General features: G+C 36.6%; 1 protein-coding gene across 1 annotated transcript; it reads left to right on the top strand.

Annotated features, from left to right (window-relative positions):
* The first annotated feature begins 10535 nt into the window (after positions 1-10535).
* On the top strand, positions 10536-13858 carry LOC122522054 (zinc finger protein 530-like). The gene is made up of 4 exons (XM_043642848.1): positions 10536-12860; positions 12984-13143; positions 13208-13584; positions 13627-13858. Exons 1-4 carry the CDS (start codon positions 11479-11481, stop codon positions 13856-13858), a joined length of 2151 nt encoding a protein of 716 aa, XP_043498783.1. The 5' UTR covers positions 10536-11478.
* Positions 13859-14308: the final 450 nt, after the last annotated feature.

The raw sequence follows: 14308 nt of genomic DNA, 5'->3' as shown, positions 1-14308 counted from the left end.
GGAAAGTAGGAAAGGAAAAAAACAAGGAAGGAAGGAAATAAATAAAGGGGGTTGGTTTAAAATATTAGTCACGTGGATTAAATGAATGGCACACCAACTCGCGTTTAACTTCCTCCTCCAGATTAGGATTTCGCACAAATCGTAGATTACCGCGTTGAGGGTAACTGAGCGACACCTTGTGGGGCCAATCGGCCGTAGTAACTGGCGCGCTATGCTCGTGGCTCTCCCTTAAATACCACCGACGTTTCTCCCTCACACTCTCTCTCTCTCTCTCTCTCTCTCTCTCTTTCTCGCTCTCTCTCAGTCTTTCCCTCTGTCTCTTTCTTTCTCGCGGTTTCTCTCCCTGGTGGTTGTCCAGTTCACCTACACACCACCAAAACCATCCCGTTCTTCTTCTATCCCTTAGCTTTCCATCTCCTTCCTACCCCCCACCAAGCATCCCTTAGTGCGTTCGCGTTTCTCTTCTACCAACCACCCGCCTCTCCACCACCACTATTCGGACATCAACTAAACTCTCTCTCTCTCTTTCTCTCTTTCTCTCTTTCTACCCTTTTTCTTCCTTCTCTCTTCCTCTTCCTCTTTCTCTTCCTCACCACCTCGCCGTCCTTCCTTCCTTCTTTCTCTCACCCACCCTCTTCCACCTTCTCCTCCTCCTCCTCCTCCTCTTACTCTACTCCTCTCCAGCCAGCATCTACCTACCAGCAACGACTCGCGTCTGCCAAATCCAATCCTACCGATTCACCCCGAAATCTAATCCCTTCATTCCCATTCTCTCTCTCTCTCTCTTTCTCTCTCCCTCTCTCTTTCTCTCGTTTTATCTTTCTCTCAATCACATTGCCGCTCGTTCACTCCGCTAACTATCTTTCAACTGACTTTTCTTCTCGTTTTATACTCCTTCTTCTTCTTCTTCTTGATTTTTTGTTCCTCCTTTCTCTTCCTCTTCCTCTTCTTTGCATTACTTTTTTCTCATCGTTCCTTCTTTCTTTATCAATCTCCTAGATCATTCCTCTGCGTGTACGTATGTGTGTGTGTGTGTGTGTATTTTTTTTGTTAAATCATTTTACGTATTTCACCCGAATTTTTATTTATTTTCTTTCGAATGGATTAAGGAAAATTTTGAATTCGAAGTTGTTCGAGAAGTCGTGGGATTTAAAATGTCAGAACCTTACGAAGATAATAAATTACGCAAGCTCGTAGGAAAAGGAGAAAGAGAGAGAGAGAGAGTTCCTGAGAGATTCGAACTCGTCGGGCTCTCGTCATTGGTCGCAAGACTCGAAAGATCCCGTCACGATTGGCGACCTTCCAAAGCTCCTTTTTCGCTAACCGCATGGATAAGATAATAAACTTGCGATTTTTACTTGAAAATACGACGGAAAGGGATACTTCCTGAGTCATTAGAAATCTAATCGGATTATTAATCGTACTTTGCGATATTTGAACCTAAAATATGAACAAAAAATTCATATCCTTTGATTTGATCCTAAATTTTGTAATCCGCAAATGAATTCATTATTTTCTCGATTGAAAATTTTGGCAATTTTATTTTTTTCAATTGAATTCCCTACAATTAACAACAATTCTCTTAGAGAATTTAAAGAAAAAAATAAAACCGATACAGTTTGGTCAACATATTATGAAAGCACTACTATTGTACTACATTAATTAACATGAAAATATAAAAATGAAAAAAAGAAACACACACAAAGAAGAATCTTTTTCAAAAGGATCCAAATAACCCTGATGAGTCTCGAAAGATCGGTATGGAAAGAATCGAGCAAATGAAAGGGATATCGCTAAGGGCTTGATTAGCCTTTCGACGTTACACCGACATTTTATATCAGGAATCCGACAGTAAAAAAAAAAAAGAAAGAAAAGGATGAATAAGAATAAGAATAAAAATAAGAAAAAGAATAAGAAGAAGAAGAAGAAGAAGAAGATGGTTACGGATCGGTCGAAGATTTACGAGCGTTCTTTAGGACTGGTTTTCTTCGGTTGAACGAAATCGGCACGGTCGGAATTAATTGGCGGGGCGAAGAAGTGCCGGTGAAAAGCCGCCGGTAGTTTCCATCCATTGTACGCCCTACGGTTATGACTCGTTGGCGAAGGACAGTGGAGCAAAACGGGGGATGAGAAAGAGGGTGGTAGAGAAGTGGGAGTATAAGGGTGGGAGTATGGGGGTGGTGGACCCTGCAGCATCGAGGTGAGAGCCCGTAAGTGAGTAGGTAGTTCTTGGGGCACTCAATTGTTCGACCCTCGAGGGGTTCTCTCGCGGACGAGTCACCGTTTCTATATTATGCAACTTTATATATTTCTTTTTCTTTTTCTTATCTTCGTATAGAAAAAGTTCAATATTAACTAGACGAAACATAGATATCTTTTTTTTTTCTATTTAATTCCAACAATGAACAAAAGTTAATCTATTCTGTATTGATTGCATCTCGATTGAATTAGTATCGATACAATTTCGTTTAGATTGCAAATTCAGTGTGTAACACTATTTGTATGTTTGTAATATATTTTTCGAAAATAGAAAAATGAAATCGGTTCGTTAATAAAATTAACTAATCGATCCAACAGTTGCATATTATTATTGACGATAACAATGGAAATTACAAAAGTATCTTTTATTACCTTGTCACTTTTGATAACAAAAGATAATCTCGATGGAAAATGTTCTAATTAATCAAACCAATTGAAAACATAATTCCACTTGTTTCCTCAAAGAATTTCACTTGACTCGAGATGGAATTATAAGAATGGTTATATCGATCGTTTAAATGTTCTCTTTCTATCTATCTATCTATCTATCTATTCATCTTATCTATCTTTCTTTCTATAACCGATGACAGCTTCTTCCAACAAAACGTATAAGATCCTACGAAATGCATCGGAAACCTTATTCTTATTCTTCTTCTTCTTCTTCTTTCCTATAGGATTTACAACAACTAGGCCGAAACATGGGCGGCCTTGCATTCTTCTTTCAGCTGTCGGCTTATGGTTAGTTGTCCTGTTTCAACGGTAGGCACGAATCTTTCTTTTTTCTTGGCCCTTTCGGGAGAGAGCCAATTAATTTTTATAGCTTTGGATGAACGCATCTTCGAGAAACTTCAAACGAACTATACCTATATATATATTTGTGAGTGTGTGCGTGTGTGTGTGTGTGTGGTATACTTAATGCATTCTTTTAGAAGACGGCATTCCATAGTCCTGTAATTAAATAACCATACTCATAAATTGAATATTAATTTATTCATATAATATTTTGTATACTTTTTCTTTTATTATTATATACTTTTAAAATATAATACTTCTTTTTTGTTGTTGTTGTTGTTTTTGTTACTTACTAGGATAGATAATTAATTGAATTTTTTGATAACAATATTAAGTGATTTCTTTTAAAGCTACCAATACTGATGTAATTTATGTATTTAACTTTTTTAAGCACGTATTCATTTTACAAATACTGACAAGTATATATATATATATTGATGTATATGTGTATACATAGCAACGTTTCGTGAATACGAATACGTTTTGGTGCAACCGTCACACACTTGTTGCTATGATCCCACAATCAATATTGGTACTGGTTAAATAGTTTGAGAGAATTTCTAATACTAACGTACTACTAGAATTATACTACGACTTATTTGCAAGTCAATGATCCGTATTCAACGAGAATTATACGACTTAACATGTGACGAACAGTTAATCCTGTTTCGACGATCTTTAAATAAGCAACGATGTTTATATTCAAACTGTTCGTGCACGTGTGTTCTAATATACATTTTGAAAATTTCATTCGATATCTTTTACAAATAAAATTACGCATATAAAATCTTAATTATCTAATATTGAAAACAAAAACAAAAATATCGCGTTATTAATACATGTATAGAAAAATTATTACGAATGTGTAAATTAATTTACATCTAAAAAAAAAAAAGGAGAACAAATTCAGTATTATAAAATAACTTTGTTGTTTTTCGTAATATCACAGATTACGGTTTTACGATTAATAATGAAATATGAAATATTCGATTTATTTAGAATAGGAAAAAAAGGAAAAAATAAATAAATAAAAAATGGCAGAAAAGGTATCGAGCTTAAGAGGTTGTTAAGTTGTAAAAGTAGAAGTCGGCACCTACGAAATTCAACCCCCATTTCCTTACGTTCACTAAAACAGTAGTCACCACTACTATCAACTATTACTTAGGTAGGTACGAAGCTCTCTGAGTAATAAGTGTGGCGGGAATTACGTAATTATTGCGTTGCACCCGACAATTGTCGCGGAAAACGGTGAATACTTGAATGGGCCGAGTACCACGGTGAAAAGGGGGGTGAAAGGGACGAGAGAAATGGGGGTTATCACGCCGATTTGCAGTCGAGATACTCGCTACGATTACGAGTCGTATGTCGTATGCCATACTACTACTACTACTACTACTATTACTCACTATTCTACTTCAGTTACAAGCTCAGACCGATTGTCAGACATCGTTTCTGTTCTTCAGTCACTAATTACCAGAGACATATCTGTGCATACACATAGATCTAAATTTTATCTATTTGTGTCTATCGTTAATTTTGAATTACATAAGTACGAGTCAACTAAAAATTCTATTCATTTGATTATTATAATGAATTATTTTCATTTACAATATCAATTATAATACGAAATCAATTTCCCCATTGTTCATTTTTGTGATTATCGACACAAACACACTTTTACTTGAGTAATTTTTTATTATTATTTTTTTTGTTAGAAAAACAATTTCAATGGAGACAAAAAGAAAAGGGAAGAAAATGGAGGAATATATATCGGCTGTTGAAAAAGTTATGATAAATTCTTAAAGAAAACCATCGTCATGGGTTGAAAATTTGTTCGATCGGTTACGCCGAGAGAGGAGAGGACAAAACGGCGCCAATGTTCCAAAGATTTGTCGTGGTATCGTAGAAAGTTCTTCACGCGAAGAAATATATGATCCACGAAAAAGGAACCGATGGAATGAAAGAAAAAAAGAGTAAGAAAGGGAAGAGGGGGAAGAAAAAGAAAGAACAAGAAAAAGACCTGGCAATCTCGTCGATTCACGAGGAATACCTCCATGGCTGACGCTGCTTTATATTCTCGAAACCATTGGCACATGAAAAAAAAAAAAGAAAAAAAGAAAAAGAAAAAAAAAATAACTCAAACATAGAAAAATAACTGACTTGTGTGAGTAGTATGTTGTTATATACGATCAGAGAAACATAGAAGATAAACCAAAACGAATTCATTGGAGATAAATGAATGAATGAATCTGATTTATGGATCTTTAGTCCGTACAAACGAAATTATGATAATGAAATATCGGCCAAGTATAGACGATTAGTTTCATAAATATGTAAGTATGTTCACTTTTATCTTTCTTTCTTTTTTTTTTTCTTTTTCTTATCCTGATAAATGTTTCGATTCGTTTATTTTAATTTATGTTTTTATATTGATTTGTTAGAATTTAATTTCTCGTTTCGCATTTCAATTTATACAAAAGTAAAGAACATTTTCGTATTCGATGATGATGCATGCATGATTAAATATATCTACAAAATAATTGTTTGATTCAACAAATTGTAAATGAAATATTTATTGCTAGTAGTTGAACTTTTTGGGAAACGTTAGCCAATAGACAATAATGAAATTTTGAAAATAATAAGAAGAGATATTATAGGATCGTGTAAGTGGTGTGTATTATATTGTACACATTGGCTTGATCCAAGCTTCGGTACAATTCACCACTAATTGATTTTACGACGTGCGTTATATTGACCGTGAAGATCGTGTCCCTCGTAGTAGTTGGTAGTAGTTGTGTAGTAATAATAGTAGCATGGTGTTTATGATACCCAGCGATGATAGGAGAAACCAACAATTGTATAATGCAGATGGCATTCTGAGGATGGGAGTCATGCATGATAAACACCCTTTTTAGGTAACCAAACTAAAATAATATATCACAAATACAAGGACAAAGAATGTAATTCTAAGTTGAACACGATTTATTATAAATATTTTTAGTTAATATAATAGTAAGAATATTGTAATAATTAGTAATGTTAAATAATTATATAATTATAATTAAAATGATAGTATTTTTAACATTGATACGAGATTGATACAATTGTAGGTTTGAAACTGTTGATGTCATTTTTCTAACTAAGCTTAGGAGTGAAAAGAAAAGATGAGAAAAAGTTAACTCGCTGATACGAGACAACAAATCCTAGACCTTAGGTTAGACCTTTAGGTATATCTGTAGAATAGCAGAACTCCTTGGCCCCGAATTGGATCACAACGATCTTTCTCGGAAGGAACCAAGATAGCAATGAAGGAGAGTTCTCTCTCTCTCTATTTCTCTCTTTCTCTATTTCTCTCTTACTCTTTCTCATACTAACTCGAGCGAGCAGACAATGAGACAATGGAGAGACGGTTGCAAGGAGCGATAGCACCGGATTAATTCCCAATCGATTCCAAGAGGAACTCCTTTCGACTCTATCCTGGGGGTTACCATATCACCTCGATGATTCGAAAGAAAAACGACACTTATTTTTCTTACTACAAACGTGTCTGTCTGTCTCCTATTCCTCTAAATATTACTTTACTTTTTATTTGAAGTTTTCATTCGATATAGGACTCAAAATCAACACTAACGTTTGATTAATATTAAAAGATCACATTGTATATCAAAGATGTGATGATGTATCAACAATACAAGAATAATAAAAATGGTATAACAGACTCGATACATAATAAAAGAAAATTAGATTAGTATTGATAGGTAGACAAACGACACATGATAGATAAAGTGAAACAAAGATGGTTGTTGAGTAAGAGAGAGAGAGAGAGAGAGTGATCAAATTATTGTTATCATAACCATCTGGGCCTCTCTTTCGCAAGCTTAAAAGCCGAGTGTCCTGTTAGATCAAAGGAGGCAACGACGTGTTCCGGAGTGCGGAATGCACGTAGTAGATTCCCCAAGCGAATAGATTCCAAAATGAGCACGTTAAAGTACCCATGGGATGCGCTCGATGACGTTGCGTTACTCGTCACAGTGTAACAATTTTTGGGGGAGGGGGGTGCATTTACGAGAACAGTAAAGGGGGATTTGTGATAGATCGATCGAAGGGATTTATACATCGATCAACGATGCGTTAAAAGTTGAATTATCTCGATAAAATGTAGCAAAGCTTGAAACTTTTGATATATCTGAATAGTATACGTGGACAAAAATTTGTCCCGAAAAAAATATATCCGACTTATGTTAGAAAAATTATTGGATAACCGGACAGACGGGATAATTTGTCTAACAACCCGACGAGCGTTAGAAAATTGATGTTACGACGATTCCCGAGAAACCCTTAAAGTAACATTCCAAAACTAACATCTGATTTATCAACAGATGCGTCTACACAAATGCAAGAATCTCGTTAAGCTTTCAGAGAAAATTTATCTATGATCCTCATTAAGTAATTATCTTTTAATTAAGGTGAAAAAAAAGGACTGCAGTATAGGCGCCGTATACTGTTTTAGACTTGTATACGTGATTACCTTGTTTTACCGGTTAGAGAGACAGGTCAATGTGTTCAGTCTAGTCTATGAACAGACGACGACAAGTCTACCTAATCACGAACGGTCTATAAATATTCTTAAGTGAGTATTGAAGTATATACATTTATTTATGTTCTGGTATTAGAGGCTAAAAAAAGAAAGAATGAAAAACAATTACGTTTCTCGTATATACGTTAACGAGTATTTATAATTAATTAGACAAAGAAGAAAAAAATGGGATCAATAAAATATAAAATATCATTGACCGATGTTACATCGATTATTCAAAATATTGTTTCAACGTGTACACCAATTCTATTCCTATTTCAAATATACCAATAATTTTTCATTTATTAATCCAAACTAAATATTAATCATATATTTAACAAGGAAATTTTGTGAAATAAAAGGGAGATCAAATAAATTCAAAATGAAATAAAATCTTGGATTCGTTGGTTAGCAATTCTGGCTACCAGCAGGACAGGACAGTAGTGGTAATAGTGGGTAGAGAGGGTAGGGTAGAGTAGGGTGAGGTTCTCGGTATTCTCTCTTTTTTCGAGGAAGAAGAGACGGTATAGAAGTAGGGTGGAGACCCGAATCCTGAGGCAGTGGACCGTGAATGCGATACCACGTTTGCCGTGCACATCGGTGTTGGGGAAGTGCCGTCAAACAAGCGTTCGTCGACCATCCCTCTAGGGGTGTACCCATCCACCCCCATCTGTGCGATCCAAGCCCTAGTCAACGACAGGTTAACGTTGGTTAGGACCGATTTGTTTCTATCAATTAATTAGCCCTCTTACTTCCTGATATCGATGACATCCATTTCTGCCTACCAAAGAATATCAAATATTTTAGATACCGATAAAATCAAAGAAATCAAACATATAAAAAGAGAGAGAGAGAGAGAGAGATCCTAGTAAAAACAACAAAACAATATATTAACCAATCCCCTTTTTCTTTTATACATTTGCATCGCAAATCTGCTTCTCGTCTCCAATGTTCGTCGCATATTAAATACCTGGCTGCATTCTTTAGTAATGTATACAATACCTATCAATACGTGTGCTGCTAATCGAATCTTCGAAGTATGTAATCGTAAGTTAGATCACATCTAAAGATTCTACTTGATAGTATTGAGAAAACTTGAATACTGGTTTAAGAATTACTACCAGTTTTAAATATACGAACGTGATTATTAGTAGCTGATCATAAATTATTGTTTTCTTTTTATTTTATTTTCTTTTCGAAGACCAGGAATAGGAGGATAGAGAGGTATCGAGTTGGTTGGTTGGTTGGTTAGTTGGTTTCTTAGAGAAAGGAACGATTTACATCTGGATTATCACTAACACGAGGAGATGCGAGAATGAAAATGAATGCGTAGGCTTTTTGCCAAGTCGTGAACGCGCGGCCCATTAACGGTCGGTCTTGCTTATCGGTAGCTGAGTCTGCGTTATTGCGTCGACTATGACCAACCGAACGATAGGAACTGTTTCTCTGTATAGTAGTACTCACCTACACATACATACATACATACATGCATGCATACATAGATATTTTACACACATAAGTCTCTACGTCTCATAACTCGCCCGATACCAGCAGGCTATAAATGATGAAAACTGTCGTTGTTCGCACGATTCCTTTACCACTACCAGGATATATCAGCTCCCTCTCATCGATCTTGAAACTGTCTTCGCTTGGTCAAACGCGAATCCAGGAAAAATGTTAGGAATATCAGATATTTCTTTTCCTCTTTTTACTACCAACCTTTTCCTTCCAATGAAAGTATGGAATATATGCGTGTGTGTATGTATGTATGTATCCAGATAGGATATGTATTGGATAAAGACAAAAGAGGAATCGATAAGATGATCTGTATCGATTGGTATGACATCAAAGACAATTAACACGTTGATTGCCATGGAGGTCAATCCACTGATTAAACTTGCTTTTACACAGTTTAATTATTTTAAAAACGTTTATTTAACATTTATTTTGCTGACTTTTTGATATATTTCACTGATTGCTTTAAAAGAAAGAAAGAAAAGAAAAAAAAGAAAAGGATAAGTAAAATTTGAAATTGAAATGCAATTATCCTTTCACGCTTGTGAAAATTTGTTGTTGGAAATTCGCAATTACTTCTTCTTTTTCTCTCTCTTCTCATTTCAAGTTTACATCGTCGAGGAACGTGAATTAAACCCAATTGATTACATCCCGCATGCGATTACGTCTCTTCAATCTTTCTAAAAGAAAACGGAACTGCCCGCAGCGGACATTTCTTATCAGATCGACGAAAAATGGGCTGGTATGTATAAAAAAAAGAAAGAAGAAAAAAAGAATCTTGTCGATTCCAGAAAACTATAGTTTTTCCTATATTTTTTTTTTTTTTTTTATCTTTTTTTGTAGGAAATAAAAGTGGTCACCAGCATTCGATCAAATCGCATACAAATAAAGGATAATAATCAAATAAATACAAACAATAAATTTGAAGCGATAAAATCGATGCTGGTGACAAAATTTGGTGTTAAGCGTTATTTTTTATCCCTTTTTGTCCTTTTTCTTTTTTTTTTTTTTTCAGGAAACAAAAATATTCACTAACATTCGATCAGATTATGGAAAATATAATAAAATAAATATGAACTATATAAATTTAAAGCGATAAGATCGGTGAGAAAATTTGTTATTAAATTTCATAATTTTTATAATCGGTTTTCTATCATAGGCATAATAAAATGTTTATTAGAAGATAAGATAGCATACGCGTATAAAGGGAAAGGGAAAGGGGTTTAAAAATGTAAAAAATAAATGTTATAAGAAAAATGATTAAGAAAGATGAGAAAAATAAGAATTCAAATAAGGCGGGAAAAGAATAGATTGTCGCGCATGCGCAATGGGTACGCGTACAGCGCGTGCGACTGCAGTGCTACCAGTACGGAAGTACGCAACGACGCTTACTTCGCGGTTCGCTCCCTCCAAAACCCGCGCGTGTATTGGCAACATTGTTTTTTCGTAGTTTACAAATAAAATGGCCGATATATGAGTCTATTTTGTATGGACAATAAAATATGGAATTTATTAAAATAAATGACGATCGGTCTGGTGCATGTGCGAGGTAAAGTACAAAAGTCGTGTCGTAAACAATAGTTTAAGATCGTTTAGTGTAAGTGAGCGTTTGGGAGTGGTGCGAGAGAAAGGTGGAGGTTGTCTTTGAAGAACCCGTGGACGCCGCAGGCAGGCAAGAAGACCGATAGTAAGATAATCGGTTTCGGCATTATTCTCGTAAGCGTACCGTACCATAAACCGCCGTTATTAATATTGGCGGTGTACGGTGGCGCGACGGCAATCTAGAAAAACAGTGCTCTAGGATAACCGAGAGCTAGGGGTTTAGCGGATACTACCCCCTCTGCCGCCTGCACCTAATTTTCGGAGCCTCCGAGCCGAGCCTCCGCCACCCGGAGGCTGCGTGCATTTAAGCCAGAGGGGAAGAAGCGCGCCAACAGAATTATTCGAATTTCTTCGAATATTCTTAACATATCTTATGCCATTTATTATCAACAGGAGATTCAGATAAACACATAACGTGCTTACCTTATTTTATTTTATTATACATCATATTTGGAACTATACCAGCAAGTACTTGTTAATGTTCTTCATGATATTATTCATATGAGAAAACTGATTAAAGGTTACACAAACAGTTATGTTACCCAAAATCTACGCTCAAAAACAAGATACTGGAGTGTAAAGATTACGTTAATATATATCCTATCAAAATATTTCCATCCGATCAATTTGCCGTAGTGGAGAGGATTGGTACGGAGGATGCGTTGACCGAAACAGAGGGGCCTATCGGTGTAGCCTCCAGCCAAGCCAACCCCTTCATTGCTACCCTTGCAAATATGTGTACAACCCCTGGCAACGCAGGCGCTGGATTCGGGTATGCCTGGTCCTTTGGAGGACCTGGTACTGAAACCCGAGAGAACGCACAGAGCGAACTTGCTACCAATATTAGTTACGCTGTTAATAACAATCAGGATCAAGGTTCCAGTCAGAAAATTCAAGTCGATATCAAACCCGCTAAAAACCTTAATAGTTCTCATCGTAGACCTATGTTCGCTATGAATGAAAGTTGCCAACAAACTTCTACTACTCATCACGGTCATACGGGTGGAGCTCATAATCAAACGCATGGTTCCCACGTTCGCACTAAAAAGCATCACGACGTTTTCCCATTGAATTGTGAAAAGGGTGGTTGCCAGTGCGACGCTTCTCAACCTACCCCACCACCCTCTCTATTTTCAAATACATTAGTATTTACTACAGGCGACAAGCATGGTATGAGTAAGCATTTCATGACACCGCTTGGACCTCTGCAACTTACTGCGGAAGAGTGCAATGAAATTTTAATGAAAAGGGCAGCAGCCGCTTCTAATCAAGCGAACGCCAATAACGTTGCTACCAGTCAGACTGATGGTACAGCTCATTTTGGGCACGTTTTGACGCACGTAAACACGACTCAAATTGAGACTAAAGTAAAACAACAACAAGACATGGGCAGCCAAGTTCGTGTACCTAAAGAAAGACCATATTCTTGTTCTGAATGTGGTAAATCATTTTTGCTAAAGCATCATTTAACGACGCACGCGAGAGTACATACCGGAGAAAGGCCTCACATCTGCATTCACTGTGGCAAAAGTTTTGCTCACAAACATTGCCTTCATACTCACCTGCTCTTACACAGTTCAGAAAGACCTTATCAATGTCGAGAATGTAAAAAGTCCTTTACGTTAAAGCATCATCTCGTAACGCATACTCGGGTACACACGAGAGAAAGACCATTTGTTTGCCAGGAATGTGGAAGAGCGTTTCCTCTTAAACGCCACTTAGTCACCCATAGTAAATTCCATTCTGGAGAAAGGCCATTTGTCTGTGAAGAATGTGGAGAGTCCTTCTCACAGAAGGATCATTTGACGATGCATTCGCGATTTCATGGCAGTTTACATCCATTTGTTTGTCCTGATTGTGGGGCTACATTTCAAAGGAAGTTTGAACTAGTTAACCATGGTCGGTTACATGGTAGAATTCCACACTCGTGTACTGTTTGTGGGAAAGAATTTTTACAGAAGAGAACGCTATTAGCTCACATGCGTTTACATACAGGAGAGACACCTTTTGCTTGCACCGTTTGCGGAGAGGCATTCCCAAGAAAAGTAGATTTAGTTACGCACTCCAAGATTCACAATAACAATACGAGTACAGATGAAAAGTCTCTAACATGCAGGTATGTCGGACGCATAAATGACAACAGAAAGTCTCCGGAATATTCAGATTGACATTAAGCATAAGCTATTGAGATCTGTGAGAAAAATATTCCATCGAGATAACAACAAGTTTATTATTTCAGGGAGTGTGGACTAGAATTTTCTAACAGGGAAGCCTTGACATTGCACTTAAGGCTGCACTCTGGTGACAGAACTTTAGTAACGGATTTATGTGGGTTAGCAGCTGCCTTCCAACAAACTCCCGGACACTTTTTAACTCCTAATACTCCTGGAACCCACCAGGTAATGCATCTATAATCGTGTAGAAAAAGTACATACGAAAACTAAGTAAAATAAATATTTCCAGATGAATGGTCCGATAGGAGCTCCCGGTGTTAGCCATATGCATGGTGCAACGCAAACCTCGCCACCAGTTGGTACAGGTCCTAAACCAAAACCGCATATCTGTCCGGATTGTGGCCGTGGATTTGCTCAAAAACATGGACTCTCCCAACATCAACGACGTCATACAGACGGCAGTTGTCATATAAGGTCACATGTTTGTGACAAGTGTGGAAAAGCTTTCTTCCAGAAGAATCATTTGTTGTTACATCAACGTCAGCACATGGATCCTCCGCCAAGTATACTTCGGCAGCAGCAAAGACAAGCTGCGCAGGCTGCTGCACAACAGGCACAACAACAGCAAGCGCAGCAGCAGCAAGCGCAACAACAACAGCAGGTGCAGCAACAGCAGCAACAAGCGCAACAACAGCAACAACAACAGCAGCAGCAGGTACAGCAACAACAAGCACAGCAGGTACAACAACAGCAGCAGCAGCCACAGCAACAGCAACAACAAACGTGTACGGTTGATACCAAAACGATCCAGCTACAAGCAATACAGCAGCAAGTTCAACAGCAAGTACAACAACAGGTACAACAACAACAACAGCAGCAGCAACAGCAACAAGCGTGTTCCGTGGACACTAAAGCAATACAGTTGAATGTCACCATGTGAGACGGTTTAAAGCGAGACTTTACAGTCCCTGGAACAATAGCACTCCCAAATTTGCACCCTGCTGCCACCCTCTGCACGCACCTCTCTTGTACTAACACATCGTATTAGATATATTTATTATCAATAGATCCAAATACGAAGTAATCAATTTTATTACAAGAGTATATATACAAAGTATACATATTATATTCTAATAATGTAAGGCTTGTAACAATAAAAGTAACCATATATTAGTGTTTTACATATACTTTATATATATACACACATGCATATATATATGTATATATATATCATTTGAATTGATATATAAATATATACATACATATATATATATATGTATATATATATACATATACATATATATACATATATATACACATATATACATATATGTATATGTATATATATATATATACATACATATATATATATATATCATTTACTCTAGAT

Source organism: Polistes fuscatus, unplaced genomic scaffold, assembly GCF_010416935.1.
Source record: "Polistes fuscatus isolate 324 unplaced genomic scaffold, CU_Pfus_HIC Scaffold5, whole genome shotgun sequence".
NCBI lineage: Eukaryota > Metazoa > Arthropoda > Insecta > Hymenoptera > Vespidae > Polistes > Polistes fuscatus.
Note: the sequence above shows the minus strand (reverse complement) of the source record. Positions and strands in the feature narration are given on the sequence as shown.